The sequence below is a fragment of the Emydura macquarii genome, unplaced genomic scaffold (genome assembly GCF_026122565.2).
Source record: "Emydura macquarii macquarii isolate MOO-44397 ecotype Brisbane River unplaced genomic scaffold, CSIRO-AGI_Emac_v2 contig_3647, whole genome shotgun sequence".
In the NCBI taxonomy this organism is placed as follows: domain Eukaryota; kingdom Metazoa; phylum Chordata; order Testudines; family Chelidae; genus Emydura; species Emydura macquarii.
In genome coordinates, this window is record NW_027133784.1 from 546,306 (window position 1) to 567,834 (window position 21,529).

Below are 21,529 nucleotides of genomic sequence, written 5' to 3' on the forward strand. Positions count from 1 at the left end.
CAGTGCCCCAGACAGCCCACTGCTGGAATGAGCTTGCCAGGTCTTGCAGTGGCTAATCAGACCATGCGTTACACCAGTGTTTCTCCACCAGTGAGGTAGAAGAAGTCAGCACCAGAGACAGAAGCTGCATTTTCTCTTTGCTGTTCTTTTCTCTCTCCTGTCGTGTGTTCTTCTTGCCTCGTCTCCTTAGGAAACAGAATCAGACTTTATCAACAGCAACCACAGCTCAACTCACTTCTCCGCTCCCCAAAGGGACAGTCATGACCAGCCGCGAGCCTGGCCGACCGGGATTTCCATCCACGAACACTCTCTAGCTAAAGGGAAAGCAAACTGGGGGTGCTGTTAACACGAAAACTTTATTTAACACGTTCCATTGCCAAGGCTTGAACGGCTTCTCCTGCTTTCCTCTCTGTCGTTAGCAGAAGGCTGGAAGGTTTTCAGTGGCGTTTGCCATGGTGCGAAGCAGGCCGAGGTCCCTGTACACCAAATCCCAGATCTTGTTTGACACTGTCCAGTGCTGGACAGTGATGGGGTCGTTTGCACCCTTGACGGTGTCCCCCGATAGTCCATCCAAATTAATACAACCCCCCCTCCCCCCCAGCACTGCTGCCACCCCTACCGTGGGAAGATCACAGCGCTCACAGCCCACACCACGGAAACCAGCCACGCCCAGGGCAGCGCTCGCCACCCCGCCTCCAACCCTCCCTGAGCCACAAAGGAGCAGGGATGGAAGGACAGTCTGACATGGCTCCTGGGGGGACACACCAGGTTCTCCACCCACCCCACAGGAAGACAGACAGGCAGCACCTCCTCATTCACAGGCCATGTGGCTGGTTCATTGGCCCGCTCTAAGGAGGATGTCAAGTAACTCCAGCAGATCCAGTAGTTTTTCACCTCCGGGGATTTTGCCCAGTGGTCAGTTGCATTGAAAGCTCCCGTCAAAGAGAGCCCAGTACCTGCGGCACGCATGGGAAATGACTGCCCTGCAGCCCTCGCTCCCGGGGGCACAGCCTAGGGTGCAGCTCTGCCTGCCACATCCCTGCCCCGCAAGCCGCTGACTGGCCAGAACTGAGCATCCGTGCAAAAGTCACACGTGTTTCTGCCAAACTCTCCTCCACGGCCCGGCCCGGAGCATGCAATCCCCTCCCCAGGCCCCCCTCACACAGACACGCAGCAGTCTGCCTTCGCTTTGGGGCTCAGGCCCGCTAGCTCTGTCTCCATCGCCAGGCGCTGTACACAGACGCTAGGTCTGTGCTGACTGGTACTTTCCGAAGGAATCGGACTCAGACAGAACAGGCCCCGGAGGCAGCAGATGGAATGAGATGGGGACTGATGCCCGGGGTATTGCAGCAGCTCTCACAGACACACGATCTAGAGCAGACACAATTTACATACACAGTTAAAACACTGCCGCGCCCCAGGGGCCGGAACTTCAGCCGCAAGGGGTTTGGTGTCAGGGCCCAACGTCAGCTCCTGGCGTCACGCGGCTGAAACAGCCCGAGTTGCATCAGCCGTGGAGCAGCTGGCTCCACGCAGTGCCCAGGGACCCTGCAGTGGGCACACAGGGCAGGAGAGGAGTCACAGAGCTGGGGCCCGCTCCAGCCCTGCCCTCACCAACGCTCGCCCTGGCCAGACGGCTGCAGGAGGCTACAAAATGGGACCGGCCTGGCGGCCCCGCAAGAGACTGTGCTCAGTTCAAATCCTTCTCTAGATTCAGCAGTGGCAGCTGTCCAGGCAGCCCTCCAGGGCCGGCCATTGCTCCCAGTTAGAGGATGGGACCCCAGGCCTCCTTCCGGCCCCGTCCCTGTGCAGCGGTATGGAGGCAGTGCCCCAGGGCAGGCGGGAGGGAGCCCCACACAAAAGCAGCACAGACGGGCTCCTAAAAGCCATCGATACAGGCACAAGAAGCAAATCCCAGCAGCAGCCCACGCGCTGTTCTCCCCTCTCTCCGTAGTGGTTAGAGTCTGTATTAAAAGGTGCAGAGCAGCAACCCGGCGTCCCCCCCACCCCAGACCACTGCACAGAACCGGCCCTTCACAACGGGCGAGCCGAGGGGCTAGGGAGGGGGGAACGTCCGGTTCTCTCTCTTCAAGTCAGGGGCCCCTCAGCCCCAGGTAGTCTCTCAGGAAGACGTGTGTCCATTGCATCTCCCAGCCGCGGAGGGGTTCGAGGGATCAGGGCGGGGCCCATTTGCTCTGCAGGTGGACGCGAGGCCCCATTACTTCACCGTGGCTCCTCCGTGCAGGGACTCCACGTAGGACAGCGCGCTCTGCAGGGAGGTCAGGCAGTACCCTTCCTCTCCAATCAGGTATCTGCACGGAAACGAGAGAGATCAGGGGACCCTGAAAGCCACAAGGAGGGATTTCAATCAGCCGCAACGGCCAGGCACCGCCACCTTGCAGAGAGCCCCTCCCCCAACTCCGAGTGCGACACCACCTGCCTGCTCTCCTGCAAGCTCTCAGCGCTCCCCCAGCGCACGCTCCCCACCTTCGCAAGGCCCTGGCAGCGCTCACCCTGCCCCACAGACTGGCACAGAGGCAGCAACCTGCCCTGGGCAGGGCAGAATTGGAGCTCAGCCCTTCCTGCTCTGTCCCAGGCGACAGGCCCCCAGACGTCCCCTTGTGGTGAGAAGCAAATTAAAAGTTGGGTTTTTTGTATTGAAATTCAACACAGGTTTGTTTATTTTAAATGAATCTATTTAAAATTAGATTTGAAACTGACAACTTATGTTAAGGCCTAAACGTCTTCTCATCAATTAAAAGCAGGTCATGTAAAATGCAACTAAAAGCAGGTCATGTAAAATGCAACCAGAAGCAGTGCGGGTTTGCTGCCAGGTCTGAAAGACAGTCAAGTCACTGAACTGGAGGAAGCCCCGCCTAAGCTCCTGGAACCTGAGTTTGCTGCAGGCCTAGACCAGTTTTTGAGGGCGGCAGACTCTGCTGCAGGGGCAGAGAATATTTTCTTCATTTCAGTTTCTTCACCTGGTTCAGTTCAGTGACTAGTTCATTCAAAGTTAAGAAACCAACTGGAATTGAGAAGCAGGAAAGCTTGTTTCCCCTCTTCCGCTCTCTGAACAAAAACTACCTGAGAGAGGACAGGATCTATTTCTAACCCCTTGAAAGACACAGTGACCAGAAACAATCACTCCAGTTTACGAGTTGCAGACAATACTTCCTGTGTGTAATAAATCAGCTAGTTTGAAATGCAAAGACATGCTCTGATCAACTTTTTAAATAACTTTTCTTGTGTATCCAGAACTGTTAGGGCCGTTTTATTTAATTAAAAAACCATTAAAAGGCTTGTTTTGTGCATTTTTAAATCAAATTTGAATTTCTATCCAAATAAAGCTGGACACAAAATCACAAGTAAAATATTAATCACCTGGTAAATCAGAAATGCATCGTTCCCCATTTTCTAACACAAGGAAAAAACTTAAGAATCTCACTCAAGGCAAGTTGAGCTATATAAGGGTTTAAATAAATGTTCATAGATACAGTGTATCCTCCTGGTTAGCATAAAGCAGCACCAAATGTAGTGGAGAGGCTACATTTAACTGCCAATCAGCATGTTTTAATGGCTACCAACCAATGAGAATCAACCTTTCTTTAGGAAAACAAAGGAAAAGTTCAGATGCAAAACAGGATTAAAATTAGTGATTTAAATGGAGGTTTCCTTTTCCGGATTTAAATGATTAAAAATGGGTGATTTAAAGCGCTTTGATTTAAATCCGTTCTCCCTGCTAGTAGTGGGCTCACCCCCGGAGGGTCAGTCCTCTTCCCAGCCACAGGAGGTCAGAGGGTTTCGGGAGGCTGGGAATCCTGACTCTGAAATGGCTCTGGGGAGCACGTGGCTGGAATACTCCCAAGAAGCCATCCTCAGCCACCTTTGGGTGCAGATCTGACGGGTCTGCGCCACAGCGACTTCTGAGCTGTGCTCATGGGAGGTGCCTGGGCTCTCTGAGCCCACCAAGTCCCCCGCCTATTGCCAGGGACTGCCCTTCTCAAACCCCTTCTGCACACCACAAGCCCAGCAGCCGACGCTGAAGGCCGGGGGGCACCAGTGAGCGCGCTAGTGGAACGAAAGACCCTCCACTCTGCAGCCCATTGAATTGCAAGGCCCCCAACCCGCGGAGCTGTTTTTAGTCTCTTCACATCTGACCGGCGCTAACCCGACCATACGGCAGGCTCAGCAGGAACAGGCAAGAGCTCCTGTCGTGGCTCAGCAGCCCGGCTGGCACCCTGACCACGCGGAGCCAGCGCCTGCTGGGTTGCTGTGTGACCGGTCGGTCCCTGGGCAGCGGGACGTGCGAAGGAGCGAGGATGACACGCTGCTCACAGCAATTCACTGCTCTGCTTTCCCAGGGCCGCCAGCAGCAGGCCGCTGCCCTGTCGGAAGCGGCACGGACGGCGTGTCCCGCAGGCCTGGGAAAGCAGAGGGCCAGGGGCCGCGAGGCCAAGCCTCAGCCAGCCAGCTTGAGGGCTCATGCTGGGTGGGGCCCGGCCACCTCCTCAGCGGAAGTTGCCTCTCAAATAAATTCCCGTCTCCTTCCACCCAGCTGCCCGGGGCTCTCCTCAGCAGCCTGTCCTGTTCGATTAGAGTTCAGCCAGCCCCTCGCCCAGACACTCACACGCCTCCCTCAGGCTCCTCACACACCAGGCGTGGAGCAGAGCTGACAGCCGAGTGCTGGCCCAGGGAGAACCCCTGCAGCAAGGAGCCAGCGGGGAGGCAGCGGGCCGGCATGCACAGAGCTTGTTATGTTTCTGCAGGGGTCTCCCTAACGCCCCTGGAGCGTGCCGCCTTTGCCACCGGCACTGAAAGGGTTACTGCTCCACTCATCCTGAGAGGGGAAGGGCAGTCTGAGGGAGCCTCCAGACGCCTGCATGATCCCCAGCAGTTCCCCAAACCACTAAGCGCAGCTGTAAGGCGGCAGGGAGCCAGCGAGGCAGGCCCGGCATCCCACCGGCTCTCGGAGACGCCCCTCTCCAGAAATGCAGCGTGGGTTTTATTTAGTCCCAAGGAGATGAGGCACACAGCCGCCAGGCCAAGGGAGCCGGCGCTGCAGGAGTAATTACCGTCCCCCCTTCCCGCCCGGTCCTACCCTTCGTGGATAAACTCCTCCAGCGCCGCGCACTCCGCCACCAGCTGGGGGAGATTGCTCTTCAGTACCACGTAGGCCAGGATGGGTAAGAGGTCGTCGGCACCACTGCAGGGGCACAGATCACGGGTCAGAGTCCAGTCACTCTCCCAAAGGAGCAGACACCCCCCGCACCAGGTCCTTCTCTAGCCGGCTGAGGGTTTGCTGCAGACTCTAGGCCAGTGGTTCTCAACCTGCGGCCCACGGGCTGCTGGCGGCCCAGTCAGCTCGCAGCCGCGGCTCGTGTGACATCCTCAGGGCCACACCGATAGCATTAGAAGGGGCCCCCAGTGGTAAATAGGTTGAGAACCGCTGCTCTAGGCGTATCATTCGTGCACAGGAGAGAAACAAGGGGCCTGCCGGGAGCCCGGGTGCTACAGCTCGGCACCATCAGAAGAGGGAGCCCTGGGTTTTAGTCAGGGACCATCCCATGTAGGCCAAGGGGAGGTAACTCTCTGACCATCTCTAACGGGGTAACAGGACTCTCCCCACATGGGATCCAGACCCAGAGCATTAACCTTGTAAGTCAAGGACAGGAGCAGACACATCTGTTCTGCTCATCTCAGTGTTTCGGAAAATAAAAGGTGCCGCAGACCCTGTGCGTGTTTCGCTGACTGAAGTGGTTCAGCTTCCAGGCTTTCGGTCCCACAGGCCTGGACACCACGGGTTAAATTCCAGCCATCTCAATGGGCCAAGGTTCAAATGCATTCGGAGACGCCCCACAAGGCAGGGGACTGTCCCCCACCCACCAGCAGTGCCAGAAGCCAGCTCTGCTCTGTGGACTCTGCCACGGTACCTCTCCGGTGGGTGCCCGTAGCCCAGAGGCTCTGGTTGCATGAAGCCCAAGGGGCTGGGGAGCTGGCGTCTATCCTCTCTCCCCCTGAAAGGGAAGGGCTGGGTTTTTAAGAAGAGGTTGGACAACAGCTGTCAGGGAAGATCTAGGTAGCGTAGCCCTGCCTCAGCACAGCAGGTTGGACTTGGTGACCTCCCCAGGTCCCTCCCAGCCCTACACTTCTAGGAGACTCCCCCAGGGATGGAGAAGAACGGGACAGCGCCCTTGCTGTGCAGCCTGGCCCGCGCCACTCGCCAGCAGGTCGCTGCAGTTCACAGGCTTTCCTAGGGCAGCGCTTCCCAGGGGACCCACACGACTGTAACAGCCCGGCAGAGGAGCTGAGCGGGAGTCACAGGGGACGGCAAGAGGCAGCTGGAATGAGATGAGAACCCAGCACTCTGCACAGAGGGACAGCCGAGGCGCCCGAGGCCAGAGACGCCAACACGGACCAGGACGCGCCAACGCAGCAGCTCTGCCCTAGCACACGACCGCACCCCGCAGGACCGGCCCAGCTCTGAACAGCACCAGCTGGGGTGAGACGCAGCCAGGTAGCCACTGAGTGACATTGGACACGACCAGCAAAAGGAAGGTGGAAACCAGCCCAGCAGTAATGGTCAGTGAGTTTCCTCCCCACCGCTATGTGCTGCCGCGGGTCGGGTCAGCCCCACTCCTCGGCCCTGGCGTTCCTGGCTCCTCCTCTGCTTTCTATGGAGTCGGCACATTTGTTTGACGTGTCCCTGTCGCTCCTGTGGCTTCTCCCCCTTCCTCTCCCCTCCCGATCAAGCAGCTGAGTCGCCGGCCTGTCTCCCTCCTGCTGTTTTCATGCCTTTGACAGACCCGGCTCCCTCCTGCTCCCCAGACAGCCGCAGCTGGATTGAACCGCTCGCCCCCAGCCTGCGGGGACCTCGTCTTGCTGGGACTCAGAGCCCTGCGGCTGGCTAACTCCAAGTGACAGATTGGACCCTTGCTAATTGCCAGCCTGGGCCCCGGCGATTCCCGGCCACAGACGGAGCCCCACACTCCGTCCGGGCTCAGCAGGAGAAGCCTTTTGGGCCGGGCGGTGCTGTCAGAAGCGATCGGTCAAGCCCCAGCTCTGCTAAAGCACTGGCAGAGCGTGTTGCAGCGACAGCAAGATCACACCCCTGGCTGACGGGCGGGATGTGACTCCGCACACAGCACTCCCAGCGTGGCCCAGAGACAAGATTGAGCCACAGGAAACCCCACAGGGGCAGGGGGCTCAGAATCAGGTTAACCTCTGCTGCAAGGAGACAGGGGGCCCCAGGCTGCAGTTCCCAGGCAGTCCCAGAAAATGGACACCCCTTCTCCCCCAAGCAGCTGGACAAGAGGAATCTCCTGCAGGCAGGGCCTGGTCTCTTCACTAGCTGTGGAAGCGTGTAACACGCCAGCACAAACCCACCCTGCTCCTCCGGCACGGGGCTGCACAGGGCTCTGGGGCTTGACCGGGGGTGCTCAAGTGCCGCAGCTACCCCCCCCTCCGCTCCTCTGGCTGATGCTACCTTCTAACGCCCTGCCCCCGGGGTCTCACTGCCCCCCTGTTGGTGCGCCTTCCCCTCCAGCTGGTCCTGCCGCCGTGAGGCCACCCCTGGCGTGCGCCCCCCTCCGTCGAGGCCAGCGGTACTCACATGGCCGCAGGCGCTGGCTGGGGCCGGCTCTCCTGGGCAGCGCAGTACTCCTCAGCGCACTCGCAGATGACACGAAGGGCTCGCACTGCAAGTAACAAACCACCGAGCTTGAGGGACAGGCTCGTACTGCAGCAGGGGGGGCCAGGCAGCTCCCTCTGGCCACGCTGGGGCCCAGAGCAGACCCTGGGCTCCAAGTTTCTACTTGCTCTTTGCATTTGCAGCAGGAGTCTGTGCGTAGCAGCCCACATCTCTCTCCAGCCCTGGCTAACGGGCAAGGAGGGCAGCCTACTGCAGGGGGCCTCATGCACCTTCCTGAAGGAGCCACGTCTGCATACAGAGCCTGAGGCGTGGTCACCTCCCCTCCTGCACCCCAGCACACGGGCCGGCCCGTTCGTCATCTCAGCTCTTTACCCCGCTTGCTGAAGCACGTCGATGGCCCCCGCTGCCGCAGTAGCCGAGCGCCCTGCCATCTCTAAGGGATTTACCCTCCCCTTCCCGGCACCATTATCCCCACTGCACAGATGTGGCACTGAGGGACGGGGAGGCTAAGTGATGTGCCCAAGGTCCCCGAGGGAGTCTGTGGCAGAGCAAGGAACTGGACCCGGGTCTCCCAATTGCCAGGCCAGTGCCCTAAGTACAGGGCCATCCATCCTCCCTCTCTATCATGCCTACAGTATCTCCAGCCACGGCTGCCATGGGGGATGCCACCAGGGAGGAGGCCAGGTATTTCTGGCTTCTTTGAGGGTAGTTTTGCAAATAGAAACGAGGAGCGGCTGACGCTGTGTGACCAAACAGCTCTCCCCTCCTCCCAGCCAGCAGCTGGAGACCCACTAGACAGGTGGCTAGAATAGGGGAGCGGGAGACAGGTTCTATTCCCGACTACCACCAGCTCACTGCGACCCTGGGCAAGTCAATCTCACTCTGGGCCCCCTTTTGACCACCCGTGAACTGGTGCCCGCTTCTCAGAGGAGTCGGGGGCTCAAGTCATGGGTGCCTGCAAACTGCATGAAGGGCTCCGGACAGCAATGCGGCAGAGGAAGGGTTTAAAGCTGCTGGCTGCCCCACGCAAAGGGAGAACAGCCAGACTCCGAACTGGCCAATCCCTTGCAAGCAGGGTTTCGTAACGTGACCCTGGCCAGGACGTGGGCAGGAACATGTATTCCCGGCTAAGCATCAGGTACAAGCACAGAGAGGAACTGAACAGAGCTTTGCTGCCTAGCGCCTGCTGCACTCAAAGCCGCATTCAGACCCTACGGCTGCCTCTGGGAGAGAGGCTCAAAGGACTGAATGTTAGCGGTGCAGCGGGAGAATACAGACGCATCCAGTAAAGACAGGCTGTTGTGATGAGCCAGCTAAGAGAGGTGGCGAGGCAGGAGAGCTCTGCTCCGGAGATGGGCAGCCTGGGACACGGACAAGCCTCTGACTACGATCTCGAGTCACAGGGCTGAAATCAGACCTAGTCCAGCACCGCCCCCTCAGCAGGGAGAAGAGCAGACACAAGCAAACCACAGCAGTTCTCTGTCCTTCTTGATTGCTTCCTTCCACTGAAGGGTCTCAAGGCACTTATCTCACTACCCCCAGGGGTGAGTAACACCAGCTCTGAGAGACAGGTGGGGGAAACTGAGGCACATACTAGGGCCAAGACTTTGGCCTAGGTCACACAGCCAGCCAGCGGCAGAGCAGAGAACAGAACCCAGGAGTCCGGGTTCCCCTGCTCTAAACAGACTGCACTCCTGAAACGCCAAAGGAAAAGTTGATCGGTTCCTGCCCTGCCCCGGCGCCCCAGAGACAGCGCTGCAGGAGCTCACCAATGCATTCCAGCTTCTTCCGGGGGCAGCTCTGCAGAAGGATCAGCTCCAGCTCCTGCACAGCCGTGCTGTAAGGGTAGGAGCCTGGCGCTGCGGCTTTGCTGTCCTGGGGGAAGAGGTCAGCGGAGACTCCTATTTCCGAAGGGGACGTGTTCCTGTGGCGCTCCATGCTCCTGGAGAGGGCCACCTCCCGGGCTTGGTAGACTCTCCTGCGGGGTGCAGAGCAGAGGAGAGGAGGTGGCAGGCAGGGCAGGGTGATCTCTTCACAGACTCCTGCCAACTCCCCCACCTCCCGCTGCTGGGGGCTACTCCCGGCTGTAGGGCTGGGGAGCCTATGTGCTGGGTTCTGCCCTACACCCGCCTGGGGCCTGCCCACGCGACCCATGCACCACTCTGGCACTGCCTTCCCCAGGGCCGGCAGGCTGTCGACCCCAACGGAGCCCCCGCCCCCACTAACAACGCTGACCGCTCCAGCATGAGCACTCGCGCGGGGGCCAGGAGCTACCGGGCACGCTGGCCTGCGCCAGTGAACCAGCGCGTGTGAACTCTGCCCTGGGATCCGCCAGCCACCTGCGGGGCTGCTCCTGATTCAGACAAGGAGGGAAGAGATCGCAGCCCCTCTCAGCTTTAATGCAGGGGCGAGCGATGCCCGCCACGGGCACTGGGCCCCACACGCAGCGCTCCATGCCCCGATGCAAGAAGACAGGTGAGAGGGTTAAACCCCCCGGCTCCAGCCCAGCCTCCTGCTGCCCCAGCAATGGAAGCTGTCTTTGCAAAAGGGATCAGGAGGCCCCGCCAGAACGACCACGAGCCTTTGAATGTCTCCGCAAACAGAGCATCAGGCTAGCGCCTGAAACGCCAGGAATTCAGTCTGGAGAACTGGGCTCTCCACGGCAGACAGCTCCCATGTGGGCAGAGCTTTCCCGGCCCCATGCTCTCAGCCATCTCACTGCCCCACGCGGGGCAAGGCGGCCCAGAGGGACAGGCGAGCGGCGGTACCTGTAGAGGGCCAGCAGCGGAGCCCAGAGAGGGGAGAAGAAGGTTTCCTCAATGCACGCCAGGCACTGGTCTTTGGAGGAGGCCGTGTTCAGACCCTCGAAAGCCAGCAGGGTTAGGGAGAGCAGCCTGTCTGGGGATGAAGGGTTACAGACAGCAGGCCCGGTAAGGCTCTGAGAGGGGACTCGGGCTGGAGGCGGGCTGTGGCGCACGAGCCATGGCTGTCTGCCGGGCCCCTAGAGCAAGGTGCCGGCTCATCGCCTGAACAAGCTGGCAGCGACAGGGGCAGGGCCCGGCAGCCCCCGCTTGTGGTAGGAAGCGCTGTGTCGGCACGGGTTCTTTACCGAGAAGGAACAACCTGCCCCTTGCCCTGCCCAGGATACGTCCTGGAGCCTGCAGCAATCCGACCTGGGAGGCCCAGAGGGGCAGGTGAGTAGGCAGCAGACGCGTTGCAGCAGAACAACGAGGCCATTGCGTGGCCTCCAGCCCTCCCGATAGGATGGCAGCAGCTCCCAGGAGCACACCAGAGGCGCCGGAAGAGCCCGGCAGGTACAGCCGCTTCGCTCACTGGGGCCTCCGACAAACCCCCCGCTGAGAGCGCAGGGAACTGCATCCCGGGGCTACAGGGCTGGGCACCTCTGCCCTCCGCGGAGCCCTCCAAAGGGGATTCTGCCCGGCTGAGATGCAAGGAGCCCCACAGGCAGAGGGGCGCCCAGCCTCTGGCCAGCCCTGGCATTTGGCCCTTAGCCAGTAGGCCGCCCCTCGTTTGACTGAATGGAGCAGTTTCCAGACAGCCTCGCCCGCCCTACGGACCCCACCCCAATCCAAGCTGCCAAGACGCCTGGAGCAGGACAGAGCGTTGCCCGCTGGGGCACGGCACGTTAGGTCCTATGGCCGGCAGAGACGGCGAGGGCACGCTGGGTCGCTGGGCCCGCACTTGGGACTAGCGTGATTGCTACGGCATGACTCCCCCTCTGCCATTCCGGGACCAGACCAAGTCCTGGAGAATACCCCGGAGGGAACAACCCGCACGCCCCGCAGGGGCGGCCTTAAGAGGGACCCAACACCTCTCGGACACAGATACCCGTCCCCATGTGACTGTCACGCGCGCCTTCCCCTCCCCCCACACACACACCGCACCCCACGCGCCCTCACCCATGGAGTTGTGAATGTCCTTCACAATGGCTTTCAGCTGTTCCCGCAGAGAGGCCTTCTTCTCAGCTGGGGGCTGCTCCCCGGGGGGGCCCGTGGGCCAGCTCTCAGGCAGTGCTAGGAACCGTTCCAGGTCCTCAAAGGAGGTCTCTCTGTCGGGCAGGCGGGCAGCCACCTCTTCCTGCAGGCTGGTCTCCTTCTCCAGGCCACTGGCGCGCTGGTCCTCCATCAGGGGGGTCGTGGACAGGCTGTGCCGCAAATTCACCTTGTTCTCCTGGACGGAGACCATGCAGTACAGGCTCTGGGAGGACTTCAGTCTCCGAGGCCCGGCCGCGGGGGCCAGCAGTCCCTCGGCATCCAGCGAGAGGGAGGAGAAGCCCCGGGAGGCCGTGGAAGCAGCTTTGAGGTCGGCGAGGTTCTGGCTCACGACCGGATAGAGCCTGCAGTAGATCACATGCTGGAGCTTCTTCAGAAGCTGGGAAACGGGGTGATCAGGGACGCTGGAAGCAAAGGGACAACGCTCAGTACAGGGGGGAGCTGGAGCGCACGAGGGGCCATCCCATGCAGATCTAGCTGGGGAAGCACCTGGACACGCGGGCGGCGGGAGCTCAGCTACACACTGTGGTTATGAGCCACATCACGGTCCCACTGTGCCTCCCCCCTGGAGCGGGGCAGTTTGGTGGCCAGGGAGCACAGGACAGGTGCACTGCCCCCGCCCCCGGCACTGCCTGGGCAGCCTCCCCCCGTCTCTGCCTGGGCCAGGAGATCCCAGGAGCTCGTCGGCAGGACACGGCACAGCCACACACGCATTCTGAGCCAGCCCGGCACGGAGCCCACCAGCGCCTGGCTGGGGCAGACTCTTCGGCTCACATGGGCTCTCGCTAGCTGCTACCTGAGGAGGTGGGAGACGAGGCCGGACACCAGAGACAGATCTGCCGGATTCTTCTTCAGCTTGGCTTTCCAGAGCTTCGGCCACTCCTGGGGGACACAGCAGAGAGCAGGTGAGGCTGCGGCTCTCGTCGGGGGCCCCGGACAAGGCCACTGCAAAAGATAACTGACCCCCCCCCCCTCTCACGTGGCACCTGCTGGTTCCTGAGCTACGGCTGCCCACAACGCAGTCAACCACCACCCTCCAGGCTGCGCGGGCCAAGCGGCATTGCCACTCCTCTCCTGCGGCCCTGGACACAGAGACCAGAATGCCTCATCCGGGCTGGGCACTTCCCGTAACCACACCACAGCCTGCACCAGCTCCCAGCTCTCCCATCCCCTTCTCGCCGAGCCAGGGGAGATGGCTGGAGAGCCAGCAGGCGTGGAGGGCTGCGCGCTGGGGAATACCTCCCGGACGCTGCAGGGGAGGGATAGCGACCGGCCAGCCCCTTCCCAGGGCGCGAGCTGCACAGGTACTCACGTGATCCTGCTCGTACTCCAGGACGGCAGCATACAGCGCCCTCTGCTCCTGCTCCTCGGGCGTGAGGGCTATGCTGCTGGAGAACCGCCTGCCCAAGAGACACCACAGGGCAGGGTAAGAGACCAGCTGCTACCTTTGTCTGGAGAGAGCCGCCTAGCTGGGCAGGAAGGCATCCTCGCAGGCAGAGACCACAGGGCAATGAGGAGCCTTAAGACTCTAGCAATACCCCGAGCAGACATCTTGAAAGCCCAGCCAGCCTGAGGTTGCAGGATGCAGTAATTCATCCAAATGGGAACAGGCTTCTGCCAACAGGGCTGCTCAGGCTGCTGAGCCACATTTCAAGGGCCTGCAGCTGCAGGCTGGGCCCCAGGCAGGCAGGGAAAGGAACACCGGGAGCTCACAGCCGGCGCTTTGCAAGCGTGCCCACGGTGCGGGAGCTGACTCCAACGCCAGCACACGCTGCCATGCCAGCAAGGACCCGGTTTTGCTTTGGATGGACCCAGGCCTACGTCCGGCATGGGCGGGCACACGAGCAGGCGTGCGCGAGGGCGCACACAGCAGCGTCTGCGGCTCTACATCAGCTCTGCTCGTTGCAGGGCAGAGAGTGGATGGCATAGCTAGGAACCGGAAGGAGACAGGCTGGAGCCCAGGACGGGAGAGGTCTGTTAGGACTCTGGTTGGAAAGGACACAGAAGAGCGCCCACAGCCCAGCTCCCTGTGCTCCCAAAGCCCAGCTCCCACTGGAGGCAGCTATAAGATGGGAGAGCATTCTGGGTAATAACATGCAAATGAGCATCCCCATAATCCCTCTCTCCAGCACTGCTAAAAACAAATACCCTTTCCACCTGCAGCAGGCTTTCCTTTGGCTGGACAGAGCTTGGTCCCGCTCCGGCCGGGAGAGCCCATTGGGATCTCCTGGTCTGCCCTCGGCAGGCTACTTGTCCGGTTGTAGACCAGAGTGCTCTTTTTGGCTGCTTTACCCACGACCGGGATAAACAGAACGCGCTTCTGTCCGGCCTGGCACAGGGGATGCCAGTGTGAACAGGGCCCGGCTGCGAGGTCATGCTGCTGTGGGCAGGGGCACACAGGCAGGAGCGGGCCCCCACCATTCCCAGCAGCACCGGAGCGTCCAGCATTCTGGGAACGTGAGAGCGGCCACCCTGGTCCAACCTCCTGCGTACCCCAGGGCGGAGAACACCCCCAGAATAACTCCTGGAGCAGAGCCTCGAGTGAACTGCCAGCGACGGAGACGCCCCCACAGCCCCTGGTAAGTTGTTCAATGGTTCCATTACAGGGGCGGGTGCAAGGATCGCGGAGGGCACCAGTGTGTCCAGGGAGGGCCCCTGTGAGCGCGGGAGCCATGTCCACAGCAGGGCATGGCTCAGAACCCCGAGTTTCTAAGCAGACTCTAGGCCTGGAAAGTGTCTGCGCCGCCTTGTGCCGGGATGGAGAATGACACTTCACAGCACAGGTCTCAAGCCTGGGGGAAGAGGCTGCTGGGGGCAGCCACTCCTGCCCTGGCTTTAGCAGATCAGCCTAGGCCTCTCTGGGCGTGGCTGATAACAGGCTGCTGGAGACATCCCCTCTGGAGATTCCTGCTGCAGACTCACCCACCAGCGTCTTTCCAGGACTGGCTGAGGTGAGCCTCAGGGATGGGAATTAATCAACCGACACTTTGCTGTTTCCATTCCTCACCCTTCAGAGCCCTCCACCCACAGCTGGCCACCACAAAGGGCCCTCCCCGGAGCCCTGGCCCTGCTCACCTGTTGGCAGCTTCCTGCAGTCGCAGCCTGCGCTCCTCCATCTTCCGCTGAAGCTGGGACGCAGCGGAGTTAAGGCTCCATGCACCCCGGCAGCAATGGCAATGCACAGGGGCACGGCTCGTCTGAGCTTCAGGTTACAGTCCTGCTTAGCTACTGGCCTGCTTCAGCGTCACATGTTGCTGGCCAGGGGTTCAACAGAGGCAATCAAAGCAAACGGCCCTGCTCTCCACAGCAGGGCCACACCTGGCTCCTTGCGGCACCCAGAGCGCATCGACGCCACTGCTGCGTGTCAGTGACAGGGCTGAGGGGCCGCTGGGGAATCTGGCAGTGGTCCCCCCCCAGCCTGGAGAAGCCGGAGAGGAGAGGAAGCACGAGCAGAGTCGAGGCAATGGCATTAGCGGCAGCAGCCCTCACTACAAACCTGGCATTGGTCCTGCTGTATTTATGTCTAAGAGGCACCATCTCCAAGGCCCTTCCCATGGGATTCAGACCAGGATTCAGACTTGTGCCAGGAGCTGAATTTCTCCTCCCCTACCCCCAGGACAGCAAACGCTCTAGGGGGCTGCGAAACCGATTCTCCCTGTGCCACCTACCCCAGCCCCCTGCCGTTCTGGATACAGGACAATAAAATAGCAAGAGGGCTCTGTGCTCACACAGCCCCCGGATGGGAAGGATACCGTCTCCTCCCGGGCTTTGGCAATCACCAGGTTCTCCATCATCTGCCGCTGGAGGGACAGCGTCTGCAAAGCAGAGACAGGCCCCGTTGACACTCTCCCACGAGCCTGCTGCGGTCACTCCGGCCCATGTGCATAGGCCTGCGTGTGGGGTGCCCAGAAAGGCTGGGAGTTGGCAGCGCACTCTGGGTAATGGCATGCAAATGAGAGCACCCAGGGGTGGTATTCCTAAAGCCCTGGGGCCACGCAGCTGGCTGGGCAGGGGCCCCCGTCAGCTGGAAGGGGCCGTGGCCATGACTTGCAAAGCAAGCTCATTTACATGCCAGTACCCAGAATGCTCTGAGGCAGCAGCAACTGCTGGCTATTCCAAAGCAAGCTGTGTGTGTGGTTTGGGGGGGGGAGGGGGGGAGAGAAGAGAAGGAGGCCTCTCTAATTTTACCCCTCCCCCCTTATGTCTGGGTTGGACTGGTCCCGGATACCCCCCCTTTCAGCACTCTGACAGCAGGCTGCCATAGGCGCCAGGTGACAACCCCCCTGGTGCCATCCTAGCTCTCAGGAGCTCGGTTTCTCAGAGAAGCAGGGGCGGCCATCCCAAGATGCTATCCAACAACTCCCACCCTTCCGCGGCACATGGCATTAAACACGGCTCTCCCAACACCCCCGCCGGAGGTGCCTGGCTCCTAGGAAGCAGGCCCCAGTATGCCACGGAGCCAATCCAGGCCCCAGCACGAGTCTCTGGTTGGCGTCGGGACCCATTCCACGCAGGGGATACCCCTGGGGAAAGTGGAGAGGCGGCTGAGATGTGCCATGGAGTGATCGCCTGTTCCATGCGCCTTGTCCCCCCGGGTCTTCACTTGCCAGGGAAGTCTTCTGCACAGCCTGGCTGGGGTTCAGCCGGGCCAGCCGGGCCTCGTAAGCGGCTCTCAGCTTCTGATTCTGCAGCGATGCCTCCTCCAGTGGGGTGAGCTCCCTGCATGGACACAAGAGCTGCTACGTTACTCTTGGAGACGAAGGATGCCCCGGCGAGGGCTGGGCCCGCACTGAGCGTGTGACCTGGATCAGCCCTGCCCAGGGAAAGAGGCTGCAACATGAGACCGCGCCAGGTCTCTTCACCCATGCTCCAACCCAACCAAGGTCAGCCTGCACAGGCTTGCAGGACACACAATTCTCCCCTTGCTCAGGCCCACTTTGGAGCCGCGTTCTCTTCCGCCAAGGAGGAAATTATTCCTCTGGCAGGAGGGGCTGACGGAGCGAGACCCCATGTCCCGACCCCACGCCCTAGGTCGGGTCCCGCCCCGTGGCGTCAAGGCAAGGCTCCATGCAGGCAGCTGGACTCGCATTGCTCGGCCCGGGCAGCACGGCATTTACCACGTGGCACCGCTGCCTCGGGCCCGAACGTCCCTGGACCTGGGGCCTTTGCCCCCAGTCTGAAGTCTGAGGGTGGGTGCTGGAAGCCCAGCACCCAGACCATCCTTGGAGGCAAGACCCAAAAGCAGGGGAGCCCAGAGCTCTGAGGGAAGCACAGCTGGGATCTTTCGGATCAGCTGACCCTTTAGCCCCAAGAAGGGCTGAGCGGGGGCCTGCAGTGCAGCTGCCACGGGCCAGCCCGAAGCAGGAGCGCAGCAAGTGGGGACAAGGGACCCTCTCTACAAGAGCACGCTGGCACTAGGGCACCCGGGTACACTGGGGAGGGGGCGGCTCTTCTCCTCCACACGCAGCGCTCCCCAGCCTGCAGACCCGGGGAGACTCTGTGCTGTGCCTCTGGGAACGGGCACGCAGGATGCACGCCCAGCTCCACTTCACTTACTTTTTAGCGCCCTGAGCTTCGGTGATCTGCAGCTTCTGGAAGATCTCGGGGGGGAGAAAGGGAGACAGCTTTCCCCCCTCGTCTGAGAAGACCCTGCGGTGCCTGGAGATGGGAGCAGGGCTGGGGCCCCTCTCGTGGGCAGCTGGCTTCACCTTGACCTTCCCTGGGGGTTTGGGTGCGGGGGAAGGGAGAAGCAAGTGTTTTGGTTAGAAGTTACTTCAAGCAGTGAAGGCTGGCAGGGAAACCTGGAGCTGCTGAGTGCCTTGGAGCAGCAGGGCCAGGCGAGCCAGCCCTAGCCCGGCCCACGCCCGGAGGCTGCCATAACGGGCACCTGAACAAGACACTGGAAGGGATTTGCTGCCTGGCTCCTCCCAGGGATCTCAGGGCTCTGCACCAGAGGCAAGGGAAGCAGGCAATGCTGCACTCCTACTAGGGGAGCCCGCATCTGTCTCCCCTCCCTGGAGACGTGGCCCCCACAAGGCTCCCAGCTCCTGCTGGGGGAGGGGGAGAATCAGTGAAACCCACCTCCCTCCCTCCCTCCGTCCCTACAGATGCAGGTCAGCTTCCTCCTGCTGCCCCTCCCTGCCCCTGGCAGAGCCATTCACTCTATGGGGGCACGACTGTCCAGCCTGGACCGTCCCACTCATGCTCAGTCAATGGCCCATGCAGTAACTCTGCAGAAGATGCCTGTCTGCTGGAGAGAGACCAGCTCCAACCCCCAGAGGCGAGAGGCAGGTGCTTCGCACCCCAAGCTGCGAGCTGGCGCCCCCCCTCCTTCCCAGAGCTCAGCCCAGCCGGCCGTGCCCTGTCTCTGCCCTGCGGCCGAGGGCGACTCACCGAGCACAGCAGCGCTGGACCTGGCTCGCTCCAAGCACTGATCAGCGAGCTTCAGCATCTTCGGGGTGTCGGAGGTCACCACGGCGCTCTCACCTGGCACAGGAAAGGGACGGGGCAGTCGGTTTCCTTGGCAAGTTCCAGCAGAGGCAGAAAGGAACCTGCCCAGGCACCGTCTCTGCTTTCACAGGGGCTGCTTTGTAGAACCAAACAGGCAGGGGCAACTTGCCCTCCGCCCCCTCTGACTAGGCCCCTCTGTGGCCAGCACAGGGCCCTGCCTCGAGGGGAAGTGTGTCCCCCAAGCATTGCAACCTGCCTTTCTCCAGGGCCGCTCGAGACAGGAGACCTTCCAAGCTGGGCCCGTCCACAAGACGCGGTGCAGCCTCCAGCAGCTCTCACCAGCGCCACCTAACAGGCCACAAGAGGATTCTGGCTCCACCGGGGGCACCAAGGGAGGCCCCCCCCTTCCTAGCTGCACAGTGCCCAGGTGTTCTGCTGACGGACACTGGGCTCAGGGGGCATTTGCTGACCCACTCGCTCGGACTGTGGCTACGGGAAGGATGAATACGGTTACCCGCGTACCCTGCGCGGAGGCAACCGACCAGGTGAAGCAGTTCCTCATTCCTTTCAGTCCTTGGCACGCGTAAGCACACAGCAAACTGCATGCAAACTGGCTGCACCCCAGAGCAGGGAAGACAGCGTGCGCTTGGCAAAGGTGCTTGGCAAAGTCAGGACTTTGGGGTGCTTATCTTTGGATGTGCTTCATCCCTCAGCCCCCGCAGCTAGCGGAGAGCAAGTGACACGGGTGCAGAGAGTTACGCAGCACTGGGGGAAGCTGAGGGGATAACGGCCCAATACATCCCATGCGAGGCCCCTAGGCTGGGACGGGATGTTTCTCCACTTTGACTGGAAACACACCGTGGACAAGGAACTCACAGGATGCTCCATGCAGGTTACCCGTCTCCCTGCAAAGAGCACTGGCTGCCCTGGGAAGTCCCGTTGGCCCTGAGAGCCAGGGCTGACCCCCGCGCTCGTTGCTGGAGTGTGGGACATGCTTCTGTACCGCAGCATGTGCTGCCAGTTAAGGAACAGGGAGATCATGTGATGGGGTGGGGTGCTACAGCATGGCCTTGGACTTTGACACACAAACACCTTCACTTAACCAAACCCTGGGGGCCCGTCTAAGGGAGGAAGATTGGAGCAGATGAACACCTGCGGCACGTCCTCACTGACCTGCCGTCCTTCTGCGCCACTGTACATGACTCTGTGGAGGGGTGACCAGTAGGAGACAAAACACCAGGCACACGCTAACCTGCCTCTCAGCATTACAGCTATTAATCTGCAGAGGCTCTCCTCAAACATCAGGAGAGTCCTTCCAGAAACACTGGACCTGGGAGACAATCATGCAGTGACCCACGCCGAGGAGGAGGGGAGAAAACAGCATTTCAGCCGGACCTGAAGCGGTTTTGTACCTTTCGCTGCGGCTGCTTCCTCCAGCAGGGCCTGGGAAATGTAGCTGATGCTCTTCAGGTACTCCACATAGGCCTCCTATCAACCAGAGGAGAGAAGGTGGGACTCAGCAGCAGCTGGTTCTACCCAGTTCACCTTATCCACCCACCCAGTCAATGAGAAATCAGAGCTACTGAAGCTGCTGTTCGGACCCACACCACAGCCAAAATCTCAGCCAACTGAGGTCCTCTCTTGGGAGACAGCTTGGGGGAGGTGGTCAGTCTACGAAGGAGCCCCCACACCTCAGTCTTGTGGGGTGCTGTATAGCGCCCGCACCGTGGAATCTAAGGTTTCGTTCCCCCCCAGGTTCCATGCTCTCCGAGACACCCCCGCGTGGTCACTTCTCACAGCACGGCCAGAGAAAAGCTGAGATGCAGACCCTGCGGCAGGGTTTGTAGGGGTGCTGAAAAGGCCTCCCCCCCCCCTCCACTTCCTCCAGGAGAAACTGTCTCCCCCCCAAGGTGCGCTCCCATGCCCCGCCCAGGCGTATCTTTCTCTGGGATGCTCTGTATGGTGTGGGATCTGGCAGGTCATAACCCCGGCATCCTGGTTCCTGCCCTCTCACACATCGGCGCGCCCTGTACGGACTAACACAGGGCGGTTTCCTCCCCAGCTTCCAGGCAGCGAGCATCCCGCGGGGGGCCCTGCAGACATTCATTCCTGCTGCAGTTCTGGGCGTGGGGGAGGAGGAGCGGCAGGCCCCAGACATGGGGACCTGCTCAGCCCTGGACACGGGGTCTGCTCCGAGGAGGAGCCTGGGCAATTCTGTACCCGCCGCCTAGAGGAATGACTTGCTCGTGGCTATGCGGGACACAGGGGGCTGGCTGGCTGCCATGGGAGCCTGTGGCCCTGCCTCTCCGGGCTGGGCACGCAGCAGCTCAGAGCCCTGACCACACAACCAGGCCCAGGATCCCTCCCCACTTCCGCGGCTGCACGGAAGGGAACGCCCGGCCCAGCCCGGCCCCCCACACAATGCGGGGTGGGGGCTCATCACGGTGTGCCCACTGGGCTCTGCACCACGGCACGGGCTGGCTGCCAGCTGTCCCCGACCCCGACACAGCCACGCCTCCAGCCTGGACACGGGTGGGGGGGTCGTGGACCAAGGACCAGCAACGTCCCCCCCCAGCTCGCGAGACCCGCGCAGCTGCGCCGGGCACAAGGGAGACCCCCCCTCCCACGCACGGGCACGGGCACAAGGGAGACCCTCCCCTCCCAGGCACGGGCACGGCCCCCGCCCGGCGCCGCTCACCCGTGGCCGGTTCCCGGTGTCCAGCTCGATCGCCCCGGCCGCCAGCTTCATGGCGCTCTGCAGCGGCTTCACCGCCCCCTCCCCGCCGGCGGCCATGGCGGGCCGGGGCCGGGAGCGGGCCGGGACCTTCCCCACTCGGAGCCCGCCGGGCCCGCTCCGGGGCCTGGGCACGGGCAGAACCGCCGCCGCAACCAGCGACCATGCTGCTACTGCGCATGCTCCGTGACGCCTTCGCCCAGCTGGGGCGGGGCTGGCCACTAGTACAGCGCCGGGCACCTCTGCCAGGGGAAGCTGGCGCCGCGCCGTGCCAGCAGGGGTCCCCCACCGGTGGGGCTGTGGGGCAGGGACGTCCCGGATCCAAGGATCCCGCTGAGGACAGGGCGCGCTCAGTGCTGGTGCTACCGTCCACCTCGCTGCACGAGCCGAGCCCCTCACAGCTGGGAAACTGAGGCCTGGAGGCGTGCAGCGACTTGCCCCCGAGGGCAGGCGTCTGCAGCAGAGCCAGGCCACAGAGCGGCTGAAACGTGGCTGTCCGATCGCCCCCTTCCTCCGCCCTTTGTCCTCGGTGGGGCAAACCCGGGGGGTCCCTGCCGCCGGGCGTGGGTCAGGGGCCGGCCTGGAGGGAGGGCGGATCCAGCTACGGCTCAGCCGGCGGAGGAAGGGGCGTGGGGGGGGGGGTAAAGGGGGAGCAGGCAGGCTGGCTCCCAGGCCCCTATTTCC

At 61.7% G+C, this 21,529-nt stretch overlaps 1 protein-coding gene across 1 annotated transcript; it reads right to left on the reverse strand.

Moving 5' to 3' along the window:
* Positions 1–146: 146 nt before the first annotated feature.
* On the reverse strand, positions 147–21,378 carry VPS9D1 (VPS9 domain containing 1). The gene is made up of 15 exons (XM_067536748.1): positions 20,810–21,378; positions 19,524–19,599; positions 18,055–18,147; positions 17,218–17,380; positions 16,269–16,380; positions 15,414–15,476; positions 14,737–14,789; positions 12,974–13,061; positions 12,458–12,543; positions 11,569–12,065; positions 10,417–10,546; positions 9,418–9,626; positions 7,610–7,694; positions 5,099–5,203; positions 147–2,312 (listed from the first exon to the last, which is right to left on the reverse strand). The coding sequence occupies exons 1-15, from the start codon at positions 20,903–20,905 to the stop codon at positions 2,219–2,221; spliced, it is 1,950 nt and encodes a 649-aa protein (XP_067392849.1). The 5' UTR covers positions 20,906–21,378; the 3' UTR covers positions 147–2,218.
* Positions 21,379–21,529: the final 151 nt, after the last annotated feature.

Excerpts from the sequence above, each read along its gene's own strand:
- VPS9D1 (XM_067536748.1), bottom strand. The coding sequence starts at position 20,905 with ATGGCCGCCGGCGGGGAGGGGGCGGTGAAGCCGCTGCAGAGCGCCATG. Across the intron at positions 7,695-9,417 it reads GAAGAAGCTGGAATGCATTG|TGCGAGCCCTTCGTGTCATC; the intron begins GTGAGCTCCTGC and ends TGTTACTTGCAG. Across the intron at positions 5,204-7,609 it reads CAGCCAGCGCCTGCGGCCAT|TGGTGCCGACGACCTCTTAC; the intron begins GTGAGTACCGCT and ends GTGCCCCTGCAG.